At 43.5% G+C, this 17,595-nt stretch overlaps 1 protein-coding gene across 2 annotated transcripts in view; it reads left to right on the top strand.

Moving 5' to 3' along the window:
* bap1 (BRCA1 associated protein-1 (ubiquitin carboxy-terminal hydrolase)) overlaps positions 1-17,595 on the top strand; it is an 81,230-nt gene that overhangs the window by 28,743 nt on the left and 34,892 nt on the right. For both annotated transcript variants that reach the window (XM_038810801.1, XM_038810802.1), the window contains exons 2-5: positions 6,674-6,703; positions 6,872-6,926; positions 11,495-11,627; positions 17,424-17,543. In XM_038810801.1, the coding sequence (XP_038666729.1) occupies positions 6,674-6,703; positions 6,872-6,926; positions 11,495-11,627; positions 17,424-17,543 (338 nt within the window). The remainder of the gene's footprint in view (positions 1-6,673; positions 6,704-6,871; positions 6,927-11,494; positions 11,628-17,423; positions 17,544-17,595) is intronic.

The raw sequence follows: 17,595 nt of genomic DNA, 5'->3' as shown, positions 1-17,595 counted from the left end.
CAAGATTGACCTGTAAAGAGTTGCTCCATGCACCACTGGAAGACCTCCCTGCCAGTGGAGATCCCATGGGGCACACAAAGAAAACAATATCTGCCTACCGGAGACATGAATGTGGATAGTTTCGAGGATTTCTCATCTAACAGGATCTACCAGAGCCCGCATTTCGCATGGAAATGCTGAACACCTTGACATTTGCCATGTCTACTATCACCTGTTCCACAATCTTCACAGGGTGATGTGGTCTGAGCAGTGCTTTGTTTGAGTGTACTGGGTCAATGCATATCCTGACATATAATAGACTTGCATATCTAGACTTCCAGAAGGCTTTTGACAAGGTGCCGCATAAAAGACTGATCCAGAAGTTGAGATGGCATGGGATTGGGGTAGGGTACTAGATTGAATTGAGGATTGGCTGACTGACAGAAAGCAGCGGGTCGTGATAAATGGGTCCTTTTCTGGCTGGCAAACTGTAATTAGTGGGGTGACGGAGGGGTCAGTCCTCAACTGTTTACAATCTAAATAAATGATCTGCAAGCAGGGACAGAGTATAACATAGCAAAACCTGCAGATAAAATAGGTGGGAAAGTAGGCAGTAATGAGGAAATCAAGATTTTACAGATGGATAGCGATAGGCTAGGAAAATGGTTCAAAATTTGGCAGATGGAGTTTAATGTGGATAAGTGTGAAGTTACCCATTTTGGCCAAAAAAATAAAAGGCAAATTATTATCTAAATGGAAAGCGGATTCAAAATGGGTCTGGGCCGAATGGCCTGGGTGTCTTTGTTCATGAATCACAGAAGTCAGTATGCAAGTACAGCATGTAATTACAAAGGCAAATGGAATGCTCGCATTTGTTGCAAAAGGAATGGAGTATAAAAGTAGAGAAGTGTTGTTGAAATTATATAGGGTGTTGGTGAGACCACATCTGAAGTATTGTATCCAGCTTTGGTCTCCTTATTTGAGGTAGGATGTGATGGCATTGGAGGCAGTTCAGAGGCGATCCACCAGATTGATTCCGGGGATGAAAGAGTTGGGTGACATATATTCCAGAGAGGTCTAATCAATGGGGGGAAAATACTGGCAGTTTTAAATATTGGTGGATGGTCAGGATGGTGGCCAAGGAGTGAGATCCATGGACTGACAGAATGGGGTAAAATTGTGGAGAGTAAGAAAAGCGCAGCGCACGTACTGATAACAAGCCCAAAAGTGACTGTTGTGTCAGAAAGCAATCACCTACTGAAGAAAGACCCTTTAATAGTCCCTACAGAGATAAAAGTACAAGTAGAGGCTCTTGGCTTGAATGGATTGCACAAGGAAATAAAGGGGATGTCCTCTTGACCATGAGGTTTAGGTGGATGTCAACAAATAAGGGAGGCAAAACACAGAGAATTGGATAGTTGGAGATAGTTTGGAGCTTATTCAAAGATATCAGATAAGAGCCAACCAGCCTTGTCACAGAAATGGATTTGTATTACGCAAGGGAGATATTAGGAACTTGGGTCCAGAAATGAGATCCAAGATGTAGCATTCAATTTAGGGTTTAAACAGACTTGGGGAGGGGGGGGGGGGAGGAACCTTGCTAGCACGGAGTCAGAGGGACATGCCCACACCTGGCTGAGTTACATTGTCCCAGTCAGACTTAAACACTTTAGTGGTAATGCACAGGACGCCCCAGATCCATTGTTTTTCGGGACTCCTGTCTGACCAGCCATTAGCCCGTTGCAGAGTCTGATGGGCTCTTTGTCCATCAATGGGAGGTTAGTTGCTGATGAATAGCATGGCTTTGTTCTTTGTATGAACGGGAGTGGGCCATCAAACAGCCCAGATAACGATGATGGGTTCAAATCTGTAAACCCCAGCAGAGAACCTTTGTTTGGGGGGCTGGGTGGAGCTTAGAGAAAGAAAGCAAAATAATCCTGTTTTGAACAGGTCCAAGAGAAGGCTTTGGAAATCAACCGAGAGAGGTCATGAAAGTTGCCACCGAGGCAAGCTTTAGAAAAGGGTTCTGAACGAATGTCCCTAACAGATGGAAAATTGCTTCATAAATGCCAGTATTGCCTTTGCCTAAATAAGTTGCATGAGAGCTGCATGTTCTGTTAAAGTGCTGTTTAATGGGAACTGATGTGTTAAGGTTAAGAAACTACATGTAATCAGTTATTGTTAGGGTTGAAGTTTAAAAGTTTAAATGTTGCTTTCTTTTCTCTTGCATTTATTTAGAACATAACCAAGCCTTATTTCTTATATTATCACCGTAAAACTTAAAAAAGGTTATGGCTCTAGTCCAGTCTCTTAACCACTGTTGAGAGATGACCAGACATTCGTAACAATTGAAATATGTATGCAGAAATGACTTATAAGGCCAAAGCAAAGCTAGTTGCTCGAGGTTTTGGAGAGGGACTGGGTGATATAGATGTTGGAGTGGATCTTAAAAATAATTTAAGCCTTTTGGCCACTTTTTCATGAGAATGTAGGCCAATCAACATACAAGCCAAATACTTTTCAGAAATAACTTCATCTTAAATCACCAAGAGAGTTAGCAGATGTAGAAGGAAAACTGGAAACTAGTGTTTGTGGCCAGAATGTTCCTTCCAGAGTGTTTACCAATGAGATCTGTTTTCCTGAAAATACTTTGTGTTCAGCTAAAAGCAGATCCCACAATGTTTTATCAGTATCAGACACCTTCATGACACATGTTGATTTTCTCTCGTGAAGTGATGGTGCAGAATTTGAGAAATGTGTTATCAAGATTAGAATTTCAAATTGGGAGTCAGTATTCTGGGGCTTTTAAATATGTTGGTTTTGAAATTAAGCAGATCTGGAATGACTTTAAGTCACCAATCCTATTTAACTGGGATGCACATAACACATTCATTTCACATTCGGTCATGATAGAAAGAGAAGGAAGAGACTGCAATTTTGGAATTTGATTGCTGAGTTGAACTGGTTGGGCATAAAAAAAAAACCTTTATTGTCATAAGAAGGCTTACATTAACACTGCAATCAAGTTACTGTGAAAAGCCCCTAGTCGCCACATTCCGGCACCTGTTCGGGTACACAAAGAGAGAATTCAGAATTCTCAGCTGGTACGGGAATTGAACACACGCTGCTGGCCTTGTTCTGCATCACAAACCAGCTGTCTAGCCAACTGAGCTAAACTAGCCCTGTTCAGACGAGCTCAGATTTTAGTGTGTTGGATTTAAATACTTGAATGTCGTGGGCGACACGGTGGCACAGTGGTTAGCACTGCTGCCTCACAGCGTCAGGGACCCGGGTTCAATTCTGGCCTCGGGTAACTGGCTGTGTGGAGTTTGCACATTCTCCCCGTGTCTGCATGGGTTTCCTCCGGGTGCTCCGGTTTCCTCCCACAGTTCAAAGATGTGCAGGTGTCCCTTAGTGTCCAAAGTTTAGGTGGGGTTACGGGTTTAGGGGGGAGTGATCCTGGGTAGGGTGCTCTTTCAGAGAGTCGGTACAAACTCGATGGGCCGAATGGTCTCCTTGTGCACTGCAGGGATTCTATGTTTTAAGTGCAAAAACGGATTTAAAAATAAATCTGGAGAAATGCATATTACGTTCTGGTGCTTGACCGGTCGGAATAAGTGCACTAGAGAACGTCTAGTTTGTGACTAGTTAAATGTTTATTGTTAAGCAATAATGTGGGTTAGATAACCATAAGAAAATTATCAAAATCTACTAACTATTATAAATTATTTAAGAGCTACTACAAATGTGACTATCCACTACAGCGACTATCTCCAGACACCCTGAGGTAACAGTGTCACTTGGCTGTTCTCTACTGCCACCTGCTGGTTGGAGGTCATATGTAATACTATTTACATGATTGCTTCTGCATATCATCACAATGCATACTTAAGTTTCCCATCCTTAGGATACGCAAAAAACGCAAAACTAGTCATTTTAGTGATGCTTCCTATGTCAATCTCCCTGATGGGTATTCAAGTGCAGCTAGTTTCAAAATGTTTCTGATGGATAAAAATGGGAAACATTGTCTTTCTGTTTGGGAAGCTAAGAAAATAAAAGTTGTTAAAAGTTCTTTAGTTACTGAATCACTAACGCTTGTGGAGGCAGTGGATATGGGATCCTATTCGTCAAATATTTTAACTGGGATTCTGTGGAAGAGCCTGTAGGTAGTATACGCGTTGAACATCATGTAGATAATTGTCAGTTGTGGGAGAGCATACATTTTAAACAAAGTGTCCGTGAGAAAGGATTACGGATTGACCTTGCTGGCTTGAGGCAAAGGAAATAGATGGGATGCAAGTCATCGACTATCAGATTGTTTTTTGCAAACAGAAATGTACGAATGAATAAATTGTTAGGGTCCTTGAGGAGGGACATTGTGACGTGTAATTCTTTGTAACAGAATATGGAAGATTTTGGTATTTTGCGCACATTAACCCTAATTTGTATTTAAAGGCAGACATTATTAATTGTGTTCAATTCTGTGTTCAATTCTGTGTTGGTTGTGTGCACTAGGATTTCACTTGAGCCCCTGATAAATAAACGGACTAAAAATGGTTTGCTCAATCAGGAGGTGCATGCTTGTGTGTGATTCTAAATACACATAAAAATATATGAAGATCGGCTTCAGTTCTATCGTTCACCAAACTATTTTCTAGAATAGAACAAGTGAAAATAAATTCTTTCAAAGAGCCAACACAGTATTGATGGGCTAAATATCCTCTTCCCGTGATGTAAGATTTTGTGATCTTCTATTGGTAAATAGACTAGACAATAATGTGGTTTAACATCTAGAATTTTCAATTCATCCACTCATATTGCTCCCATCATCCCCAGTGCTAGTGATAAATCTGTAATCACTAATATTTTATCCTAGTGCTGATAGGCCGAAATATACTCCAGCCTTGAGCCAAGTTGAAAGGACTGAATCTGGAATTAAAATATAAAATGCCGAATAAACTCAGCAGGTCTAACAACATCTCTGGAGAGAGAGAAACAGAGTTAACGTTTTGAGTCTGCATGATTGTTCTTCAGATATGAAGAGGGATAGAATTGGACAGGACGCAAACTGGAGGAACAATACCTCATCTTCCAATTAGCCACATTACAGCCTTCTTTGATTAAAAAAGAAAGTCTGGACTCAACATTGAGTTCAACAACTTAGACTGCGTACTTGCTCCTCCATCTTGAATTTTTGTTTGTCCGTCCCAATGCAGCCCCCCCCCCCACCCCCGCCGCATCAAACATCCACACATAGCCATCTGTCACTTGTTCTTTTGTTTTGCTTTCACTGACCTTTATTCTTCGAGTTATACATTCTCCTACCTTGCCTTTACGCCACTATTAGCACCTTCTTTAGTCCTTCATGATGCCATTAACATTCCCTTTGCCTTGTGCCTATGACATCTTTGTCTTTTTTTTTAAACTTGCTTTTATTCAAGATTTTACAGAATCTTTACAAAACCACTACCAAAAGAAGGAAAAAAAAAATAACAACTTAACAAGACCTCCTTACTTAACATACCGCAAGACAGTCAAGGAACGGTTGCCACCGCCTGGAGAACCCCAGCAAAAACCCTCTCAAGGCAAACTTTATCCTCTCCAAACTTAGAAACCCAGCCATGTCACTGACCCAAGTCTCCACGCTTGGGGGTTTCGCATCCCTCTACATTAACAAGATCCGTCTCCGGGCTACCAAGGAGGCAAAGGACAGGACTCTGGCCTCTTTCGACTCTTGCGCTCCCGGATCTTCTGACACCCTAAATATCGCTATCCCCCAGACTCGGCTTTACCCGAGTGTCCAAGACCTTGGACATAGCCTTTGCAAAGTCTCTCCAAAATTCTTTAAGTGCCGGGCATGCCCAAAACATATGGACATGGTTTGCTGGGCTCCCTGAACACCTCACACACCTATCCTCCACCCCAAAGAACTTGCTCATTCTTGCCGCTGTCATGTGGCCCGGTGGACCACCTTAAACTGAATCAAGCTAAGCCTGGCACAAGATGAGGAGGACTTGACCCTGCCCAGGGCGTCCGCCCACAGGCCCTCATCCAGCTCCTCCTCCCACTTGACCTTCAGCTACTCCGCCTCTTGCAGCTCCTGGTATATGTCTGATACCTTTCTGTCTCCTACCCACATGCCCGAGACCACCCTGTCCTGTATCCTGCGGGAAGGCAGCAGCGGAAATTCCACCACCTGCTTCTTCAAGAAAGCTCGGACTTGCAGGTACATAAAGGTATTCCCCGGGGGCAAACCAAATTTCTCCTGCGGACATCTTTGTCAATCTCTCTTTAGCTCCCACCTATCCCTGACCTATTCTGCTCCACCTTCGCCATCCCCCTCTCCATCACATTTCTACCTTTTTAACTTTGAAGAAAAGTTATGCAGATTCAAAACTCTATTTCTCTCTCTCTGCAGATGCTGCCAGATCTGAGTTTATCCAGCATTTTATGTTTCTATTTCAGATTTCCAGTTTCCGCGGTATTCTGCTTTTATTGAATCTGGGATCATAATGCTAGATATTTCACACAGTTCAAGCAGACTTGGTATAGTAATGCTACCTGCTATTTAACGGAACATTGCTGTCGGTCAGGTCATTAATAACCATTTGTCAAAACCGTGACGATGCCTAACACTTAGTGCTGGATGACTGAGATGTTTACATTCATGGTATAATCCTGTTTTCTGTTTCAGGGCTCTTCACCCTGCTGGTAGAGGATTTTGGTAAGTACCTGTTCACATCGCAACATGTTTCAATAAAATACATAAACTTGACCAATTAGAGAATTCTCAAAATCTATATTAAAAGTACCCTTTGCTGCACTGTGACATTGATCGTTTAAAAAAAAAATTGAAACTAATCTGAGTTAGCATCTCTATTCTCTTGCTCAGGTGTAAAAGGTGTTCAAGTGGAGGAGATCTATGACCTACATTGTAAAGTTCAGGGGTAAGTCCTTTTGCTTTGTGTTTTCTACTTATTTGCCTTCACTTTCTGCTTTAACTTTCCCTCAAGGTGATGGCACTTACTGCAGTACAATTCCAAAGATGCCCATTACTAACTATCCAAGTGACCATTCCTTTGCACGCACTTGGATGTTGGAGTGCCCCGAGACTAGGGTAAAGTGTCGCAACCAAACTGATGATCTCCTTTCCTGACACCTAAACACATATACACCCAGCAGGTGACCCGGGTCTAGAAGAAATGACCACTGACCTGGGTGGTATTCCCACTTCTGAGTCCGAAGAGTTTGGTTCATGCCCAAGCCAGATTACCATCTCAGAATACTGGGTTGGCACTCTACGAAGTATGTGTTGTCATTAAGGAACTCTTTAGTGACTCAAAAGCCTTGGATGTTAGATGTGAGCCTTTCTGAGGGTTGGTGCGGATTCAATGGGCCGAACGGCCTCCTTCTGCACTGTAGGGATTATATCGATAAATTAGGACCTGCCGGAGGGGCAGAACACAATGGGTGGATTCTCCCTCTATGGAACCTATTTGACGTGGGGTCTGTGTGCCAGTTAAAATTTTAATCATTATATCTTTCATCTTTATTTTGTGCATGATCTTGACCACAACTATTTCAGCAACGTCTGAGAGAATAATTGTCTGCAGTACAGAGTGATGAGGACCAGTGGGATTTAAGAAATAGAGCTTCAACAGGTTCAGTAGAGAGCTCAGGCTTTTCCAGACTGGATTATAGTTTTAGTAACTTGTATAATCTCCTGTGAGAGTAAAGGAGGTGTATGCTTTAAAAAGTGGTAGATACCGGCATATGCATTGATCTGTGAGAAGTTGAGGGAGGTGTCCTCTGGTGGGGAGTGCATTTCCTGCAAAGTAGGTTGATATTATAGTGTTTCGCAAGGAATTTAGCTAGTGGTGTGCTGGATGTACTGACATACAGTTACAGATTCTGCCCATCCAGATGTGGCATTTTGAAATATATAATTCTAGTTACAGATGCAACAATCATGATTTTAAAAAACTTGTGATGTGTGCGCAGCATTTATTACCCATTGCAATTATTGGCAATGTTTTAAAGAGAGTGCAGGAACAGAGAGTACAGGTGGTGCATGTATAAAATATTTGAGTGTGTTAGGACAAGTTGAGAAGGCTGTTGAAAAGGTACATGGGATCTTTGTCTTTTTATAAAAGTTAGAATACAAAATCAAAATGCAGAACCATTATATGTAAATTGTTGGATAGACCTTGGCTGGATATTGTGTTCAATTCTGGCCACCACATGTTCAGAAGGATGCCAAGACATGGGTGGGGGTGTAAAATAGATGTGCTAGAAAAATCAGGATGTGGGACTTGATTGCATGAAGAGAGACTTGGAGCTGCTGTCCTCTGATGAGAAGACTCAGTAAATTTGAGACGGTGTTCAGAATCATGAGAATATAGGAGAAACTGTTTCCAGAGGCAGAAGCGCCTAGTTTTACTGTCAAAAGTGCCAAAGGTGACATGAAGAAACGTTTTTTATACAGTGAATTATTCTGACCGGAAATGCATTGCCTCACATGGATTCAATTGTAGCTTTCAAAGGTAAATCCTTGATGGAAAAGATTTGCATGTCACAAGAGGAGAGCAGGGTAGAGGCACTAATTGTGTAGCTCTGCCAAAGAGCTGGTACAAACACGATGGGTTGAATGTTTCCCCGTGTGCTGTATCACTCTAGAATCTAGAGTCTAGATCCATTGTTATCCTGAGAGAGCTATAGAACATAGAACAGTACAGCACAGAACAGGCCCTTCGGCCCTCGATGTTGTGCCGAGCCATGATCACCCTACTCAAACCCACTTATCCACCCTATACCCGTAACCCAACAACCCCCCCCCCCCCTTAACCTTACTTTTCAGGACACTACGGGCAATTTAGCATGGCCAATCCACCTAACCCGCACATCTTTGGACTGTGGGAGGAAACCGGAGCACCCGGAGGAAACCCACGCACACACGGGGAGGACGTGCAGACTCCGCACAGACAGTGACCCAGCCAGGAATATAGTGAGATATATGGCACGTAAACACCTCCACTGTAATCGGAGGCAACAAAATTCCCGTTGTTGATCATAGGTCATAGAATTTACAGTGCAGAAGGAGGCCATTCGGCCCATCGAGTCTGCACTGGCTCTTGGAAAGAGCACCCTACTTAAGCCCACACCCCACCTATCCATGTAACCCAGTAACCTTACCTAATCTTTTTTTTTTGGACACTAAGGGAAATTTAGCATGGCCAATCCACCTAATCTGCACATTTTTGGACTGTGGTAGGAAACTGGAGCACCCGGAGGAAACCTGTGCAGACACAGGAGAACGTGCAGACTCCTCACAGACAGTGACCCAAGCCAGGAATCGAACCTGGGACCTTGGAGTTATGAAGCAACTATGCTAACCACTGTGCTACCATGCTGCCCACTACCATGAGGTTTCCTTCAGTTGCTGTCAGCTCCTGGGCTGCAGGTACCACCAGAGATACTCTGCTTTCCCATTTAATCCTAGCCATATGGGTGTCTCAATCGTCCTGGTGCTCTCCCTATCTTTGGCCTGGAAAGTTTACTTGGAAGTTGCATTCACAACTTTTGAAGAATCTACACACCTGTAAGTTACACCTGTAAGTTGCACATGTGCAGACCATTCCACCATAAACAGTGGATTGAACAGCAAGGGAAGCACAGTTTCATTGCACGACAGAGCACTCTTGAGCCTGTACAGCCCCTTGAGCCTACCCTGCCATTCAATAGGAACATTCCTCATCCACTTTCCTGCCCTTCCCCATAACACTTGATTCTCTTTACTGATCAAAAATCTATCTCAGCCTTAAATGCGCACAAGGACCGCCCCCCCCCCCCCCCCCCCCCCCCCCCCAACCATCCATTGGCGAGCGCCGATTCTCTGAGCGGCCTGTCGTAAAGCGCGGCACGCCGTTTTGGGGGGGGGGGGAGAATTGCGGGAGGCGTGGCGGGAATCGCCCAGCACTCCCGCGATTCTCCCACCCGGCGTGGGGGTCGGAGAATTGCGCCCAATATCTTTCCTTAAAACTGCTCCAGTTCTCCAGATGTGGTTTCACCAGTACCGTGTCCAGTTGCAGCAAGACTTGATTTCATGCCCGAAGCACAGCCGCAGTATAAGTGTCGTGCACATGACCTGCTCTCTGTCACCGCTTCTGGTGGGAAGACTCCATCGTTCGTATTTAAAGACCAGTTACGACTGGCATTCTCAACTTAAAAGCTGGCTGCAGCCGACATTCTTAAAAGCCGGTCGGGCCATTGGACGCTTTTCCTGTGATCGGGAATGCGGAACCCACCCACAGGTCACGACCCGCAATTTGAAAAACTCTGATTTAAGCCTTGTACGAAGACAGAATTGAGGCTAACACTTAAACCCAGTGTAGAAGAAATACTGCACTATTGGTGAAACATACAAGTGAATGAAGAAAAATCTATGGCAGTGTTCTCCAAGATTCATGGCCAGCAATAAACCTCCAAATAACATTGGTTAATAAACTGTATTTTGAGGGACCTTATACACAATCAGCCTCATAAGATTCAGGGTGGGAGATATAGGAGGGATGTCCGAGCTAGGTTCTTTACTCGAGAGTGGTTAGGGTGTGGAATTCAAGCGGTTATTGGATAGGCACATAGGGCACACCAGAATGACAGGGAGTGGGAGAGCTTGATCTTGGTTTCGGACAATGCTCGGCACAACATCGAGGGCCGAAGGGCCTGTTCTGTGCTGTACTGTTCTATGTTCTCTACTCATATAATCCAACCCCCATGAAATAAGGGTCAACATTCCATTAACCTTCCTGATTGCCTGCTTCAACTGTGTGCCAGCTCTCTGTAGTTTAATCTCCATTTAAATAATACTCTGTCAAACATGGGATGGCTTTAATCTATGCATTGTTGCATAGTGTTTGTAAGGAGTTTCCGAACAGGTGAGCTTGTAACAAAACATTGCTTGCTCCTGTGATTATTTCCGACACAACTATTCCAATGCTTTTATGGCGGCTGATCATCCTCCACAGTCTATAAATTTCCCAAAACGCAGCTGTCTGTAGCATAATTCACACCACGTTCCAACCTCCCAAGACCTTACCCTGCACACAGGCTTCCAATTACTGCAATTTAGAATTCACATCTTTATAATCAAATCCCCTCTGTCTCTAACTTCCAACAACACCTCCCTATACATCTCCATTCAGCTTTGTTCTAAATTGGCAGCCATGCCTTCAGTCACCTAACCCCTAAACTCTGGAATTTGCTTCTTGGCTCCTTACCTCTCCATCTCTCTCTGTCTCTTCCTTTAACTGCCCTTAATGCCCACCTCTTCTTGCTCAAGTTTTTATTTGCTTTTCCAGTTTTCCTTTCTGTGGCCTGGTGGCCACTTTTCTCTGATTACACCTCTGTAATGTATTTCAAAATGTTTTTTCTATATTAGAGGCCACTGCGTAAATATAAATTGTTGATATGATTTTGAATGTGCTACTTCACGCCACTCCTACCCTTTTATGTCCAGTCCAGTGTACGGATTTATCTTCCTATTCAAATGGATTGAAGAGCGTAGATCACGGCGGAAGGTGACACCTCTGGTAGATGAGACATCGGTGATCGATGAGGAAATTGTTAACGACATGTTCTTTGCTCACCAGGTAAGCTCTGACATTTCCAGCGTTATGTCTCACGCTGTCCGTTCTAGGATGGCAGAGCAGTTGGAATTATAGACTCATACAGCACAAAAGGGGACCATTCAGAATATTGTTTCTCGATGAAAAAGTGATTCAATTAGTCCCACTGCCACTGCTCTTACACAGTAGTCCTTCTTATACCTTCTTTTCAAGTATTTATCCCTTACCCTTTTGAAAGTGCTTGTTGAAAATCCTTCCACCGTGTTCTCAGTAGTTTCTTATTCTTATCAATGTGGAATTTGTGCATCATTTTTCAAGAAAACAGATAGAAAAAGTATTTTGTGCCTTCTCTTCTTTCCGTTTCTCCTCTCTATCCCATCCCTTTAAAAGTTTTGAGTCTTGCATGTATGAGTACACAGAGGCAGAGCGAGACATGAGCCTATATAAGCATGGTGGGCATGACGGCCAAGCTCAATCTTGTCATTACTTGACATACACACTTCCCTGAAGGGATCATTGGAATGTTAATTATGAGCAGGAATCCTAGCTGATTTTTCTCTTCCAAAGTCTGGTGATATGGAAGCTAATTGTCACACCGTATTGTTACTCCCATCTGAGTCAGCACAGGCCAGGAATCAAACCAGGGATTTTCTGTTGTGTATGAGATGAATCAGTTCATACAGGAGAAAGCCACTGTGAAGCACAGTTTTTTTTTCCGTATTGCTTTACAGCGTTGGCAGCATTCTGGCTGAAGTGAAGAACAATGCTAATTTTGGGGTATTTGGTTAATCGCCTCAAGAAATATAAAAGAGATTGTTAGTCACTGCAACTGGCCTCATTATCTGCAGATTAGAAAGAGAGAGATCAGTCCATTTCTTGCTCCTGATTATTGCCGGGTAATGTTCCTGCTGCTAATTGTGCATGGATAGATTTTATTGTCAGTCACAGCTATGATGTCCTCTGTGGTCAAAATGTCTGCTGAAGCTCATTGAAGAATGATCATCTAGATCAGTGTTCTTCAAACTTTTTTTCCGGGGACCCATTTTTACCAACCGGCCAACCTTCGGGATCCAACCCGGCTGACCTTCGCGACCCACACCGGCCGACCTTAGCGACCCACGCTGGCCGATCTGAGCAACCCACCATTTTCTCTTAACTTGTTTGCTGCTGATAAAAATGGAGGAAATGGTTTTCGGTCCCTTTGGCCCTCGTACACGCTCCTCCAATGGAACCTGTTGGATGAAGGTGAAGCCTTCCAGTGTCGGAAAGTGTGGAGTCTCCATCTGCCCAAAGTTCTGCATTTATTTTCTCGTAAAGTTTTATCAAACAAAACCGCCCCGAACTTCTAAACAAAATAAAATGAATAAAATAAATGAAAAAAATAAAAATTAAATGAATAAAATACATGAATAAAATGAATTAAAAACCCCTGAACTTGTAAAACAAAAAGCTGCGACCGTTTAAAAAAATAGCGGCCGCACTGCGCATGCGCGTCAGATCATCGGCGCGCATGCGCATAGTTTTGCGCATGCACGCCGATGATCGTACGTGCATGCGCAATGCGGCTGAATTTGTTTTACATGTTCGCGGACATTTTAAAGGCCGCTTGCAGCCAGTGTTATTAAAAGCTGGCTGCTGCATGGGGATTTGCGAGATCGGGGGCTCCGCGACCCTCCCGACACCCGCCCCTTACCCACCCGCGGGTCATGCCCCCGAGTTTGAAGAACACTGATCTAGATGAAGTACCCAAGTTGAAGCATACCCTGTTGAACCATTTTCAAGCAACAGTCGGGCCTTGAAAGAGAAGAGGGATTACATTTAGGGGATGGAAGAGTAGGTTTTGAATCTTGGGTGTGTTTAATTTCTAAACCTACTTTACAGAAGATTTATCAGAAATTTGATAATTAAAGATAAACAAAACTGCAACTGAGCAGCTGGTATAAATGGTTCCAATATATTTCCACAGTATTGGCAATTAAAGAATCACCTAATGTGCAGCACACACACACATGATATTCTGCCCATCAAGTCTGTACCAGCGATTTTTTTTTTTTCACAAGCCACTTTGTCTAATGCTCTCCTGCTGTTCACCAACCCTTCAATTTACCCTTTCTTAATTAGCTGGTACCTAATTTCCCTTTCAAAGTGGACTCTGCTTCTATAATGATTTGTGACTGAGAATTTCACATCCTAAATATACCCGTGAAGTTTTTTTTATCTTCCCCTATCACTTTTTTTGTGATTACCTTAAATTTGTGTCCTCTAGTTAGCTTCTCATTAATTGTGGAACCAGCCCATTGCAGTTCACCCTCCCTTAATCTTAAAGATTCCACTTTCCCGAGGACAATTAAGGATGAGCAACAAATGCCGACCTAGCCAGAGACATTCAGATCCCATGAAAAGAATACATTTAAAATATATTTATAATCCTGCTGTAGGATGCACTAGCAGAATTAGTGATTGGATCATTGACTGCCTCAGCATTTAATATGGAGCAGATAGGTGGTTGAAGGAAAGGGGAATACAGGGATAAGGGGAAAAAAAAAGGCAGGCGCAGGTATTCAGATTATTGCCCGTCTGAAAGCTAAATGCTAAAACAGCTTGGATATGCGGATGGCTAGTTTCCCTATTGGAATTTCAGTGTAATGGCGTCACCTTTCTGACTCTGAGAGAATAGCCCTGACTTCTCGAGTCTCTCCTCAGAATTGTTATCCTTCAATCCTTGTCTCATCCGGGTGAATCTATTTTGCACCTTTTCACCTAATTTCTTCCTATAATGCACCAAATTGTTTGGCCTATTCCTGTTGCACCATACCACCGTCTTTTGCAAGGACATTATTACTTGCTTGCTTTTACATTCATTGTATCTAGATAGAATGTCAAGAAATGTACTTGCCTTTGTTTTGTGGGCAGATGCTGCCCCCGCCTGTTCATGATCAGTGTATCTGCACTCTTGAGGTCCCTCTATTCCTCGACTCCGTTTAGAATCTTGCTGTTCAATTTTATTTCTCTTATTTATACTTCCAAAATGTATTACTTCTACATTTTTATGTCTAAATTATTCTTTCAAGCTTCCTGCCTATTTCTTTCTCTCTGCAGTTATTCCACAATCCTTGTCTTAATTTGCCATGCTCCCACAATTGTCATTATCAGCTTTTTATGTCACTAACAAATCTTGGTATTGTTTCCCTAATTTTGAGGTCCAGTCCAGTCCCAAGGCCTTTTTTTACACATATGTGAGAATGACTAGAGCGAGGGTAGGTCTGATCAAGGACAGTAGCGGGAGATTGTGTATTGAGTCTGAAGAGATAGGAGAGGTCTTGAACCAGTACATTTCTTCAGTATTTACAAATGAGAGGGGCCATATTGTTGGAGAGGACAGCGTGAAACAGACTGGTAAGCTTGAGGAGATACTGTTAGGAAGGAAGATGTGTTGGGCATTTTGAAAAACTTGAGGATAGACAAGTCTATCCCGGGCCTGACGGGATATATCCATGGATTCTATGGGAAGCAAGAGATGAAATTGCAGAACCGTTGGCAATGATCTTTTCGTCCTCACTGTCAACAGGGGTGATACCAGGGGATTGGAGAGTGGCGCATGTCGTGCCCCTGTTCAAAAAAGGGAATAGGGGTAACCCTGGGAATTACAGGCCAGTTAGTCTTACTTCGGTGGTAGGTAAAGTAGTGGAAAGGATACTGAGGGATAGGATTTCTGAGAATCTGGAAAGACACTGCTTGATTAGGGATAGTCAGCACGGATTTGTGAGGAGTAGGTCTTGCCTTACAAGTCTTATTGAATTCTTTGACGAGGTGACCAAGCATGTGGATGAAGGTAAAGCAGTGGATGAAAAAATGAAAATCGCTTATTGTCACGAGTAGGCTTCAATGACGTTACTGTAAAAAGCCCCTAGTCGCCACATTCCGTCGCCTGTCCGGGGAGGCTGGTACGGGAATCGACCTGTGCTGTTGGCCTGCTTGGTCTGCTTTAAAAGCCAGCGATTTAGCCCAGTGAGCTAAACCAGCCCCTGGATGTAGTGTACATGGATTTTAGTAAGGCATTTGATAAGGTTCCCCATGGTAGGCTTATGCAGAAAGTAAGGAGGCATGGGATAGTGGGAAATTTGGCCAGTTGGCTAACGAACTGGCTAACCAATAGAAGTCAGGGAGTGGTGGTGGATGGCAATTATTCAGCCTGGAGTCCAGTTACCAGTGGCGTATCGCAGGGATCAGTTCTGGGTCCTCTGCTGTTTGTGATTTTCATTAATGACTTGGATGAGGGAGTTGAAGGGTGGGTCAGTAAATTTGCAGATGACACAAAGATTGGTGGAGTTGTGGATAGTGAGGAGGGCTGTTGTCGGCTGCAAAGAGACATAGATAGGATGCAGAGCTGGGCTGTGAAGTGGCAATTGGAGTTTAACCCTGAAAAGTGTGAGGTTGTCCATTTTGGAAGGACAAATATGAATGCGGAAAACAGGGTTAACGGTAGGGTTCTTGGCAATGTGAGAGATCTTGGGGTCTATGTTCGTAGATCTTTGAAAGTTGCCACTCAAGTGGTAGAGCTGTGAAGAAGGGATATGGTGTGCTAGCGTTCATTAGCAGAGGGATTGAATTTAAGAGCTGTGAGGTGATAATGCAGCTGTGCAAAACCTTGGTAAGGCCACATTTGGAGCACTGTGTGCAGTTCTGGTCGCCTCATTTTAGGAAGGATGTGGAAGCTTTGGAAAAAGTGCAAAGGAGATTTACCAGGATGTTGCCTGGAATGGAGAGTAGGTCTTACGAGGAATGGTTGAGGGTGCTAGGCCTTTTCTCATTAGAATGGAGAAGGATGAGGGGCGACTTGATAGAGGTTTATAAGATGATCAGGGGAATAGATAGAGTAGACAGTCAGAGACTTTTTCCCCAGGTGGAACAAACCATTACAAGGGGACATAAATTTAAGGTGAATGGTGGAAGATATAGGGGTGATGTCAGAGGTAGGTTCTTTACCCAGAGAGTAGTGGGGGCATGGAATGCACTGCCTGCGGAAGTAGTTGAGTCGGAAACATAAGGACCTTCAAGCGGCTATTGGATAGGTACATGGATTACGGTAGAATAATGGAGTGTAGATTAATTTGTTCTTAAGCGCAGCACGGTAGCATTGTGGATAGCACAATTGCTTCACAGCTCCAGGGTCCCAGGTTCGATTCCGGCTTGGGTCACTGTCTGTGCGGAGTCTGCACATCCTCCCCGTGTGTGCGTGGGTTTCCTCCGGGTGCTGCGGTTTCCTCCCACAGTCCAAAGATGTGCAGGTTAGGTGGATTGGCCATGATAAATTGCCCTTAGTTTCCAAAATTGCCCTTAATGTTGGGTGGGGGTACTGGGTTATGGGGATAGGGTGGAGGTTTTGATCTTGCGTAGGATGATCTTTCCAAGAGCCGGTGCAGACTCGATGGGCTGAATGGCCTCCTTCTGCACTGTAAATTCTATGATCTATGATAATTTATGTGTCTGCTATAAAACAGACTCAATGGAAGTCCAGTCATCACATTGATCCAGTCCAAACTAACTCCCTTTACTCCAACGTTTGTTTATTGCCCTTCAATCGTCTTATGATCGACTTTCCTTATATTTCCATGTGCCGTACGTCTCGGAGAATGTATCAAATTCACATAAACACCCACTGCATTTTGTTTATCTATCTTCAATTATTGCCTTTAAGAATTCTGCTAGGTTTGAACATAATATGACCAAATCTTTCGGAAAGAAGCCTATGCTGACTGACCTGGATTAACTCAAAAGTGCACAGTAATTTAATTACATTTTTTCAATCTTGTCTCAAAGCTGATCCCAAACTCGTGTGCGACGCACGCTTTGCTCAGCGTCCTCTTGAACTGCGACAATGTGGAGTTGGGTCCCACTCTCAGCCGGATGAAGGACTTTACCAAAGGATTCAGCCCTGAGGTATGGGTTCACCATGAGAATATCCCACATTGGCTGAAGTGCTTTGATTTCT

Source organism: Scyliorhinus canicula, chromosome 11 (genome assembly GCF_902713615.1).
Source record: "Scyliorhinus canicula chromosome 11, sScyCan1.1, whole genome shotgun sequence".
In the NCBI taxonomy this organism is placed as follows: domain Eukaryota; kingdom Metazoa; phylum Chordata; class Chondrichthyes; order Carcharhiniformes; family Scyliorhinidae; genus Scyliorhinus; species Scyliorhinus canicula.
The sequence above is the reverse complement of the archived record's forward strand: the minus strand, read 5'-3'. Positions and strand labels throughout refer to the sequence as shown.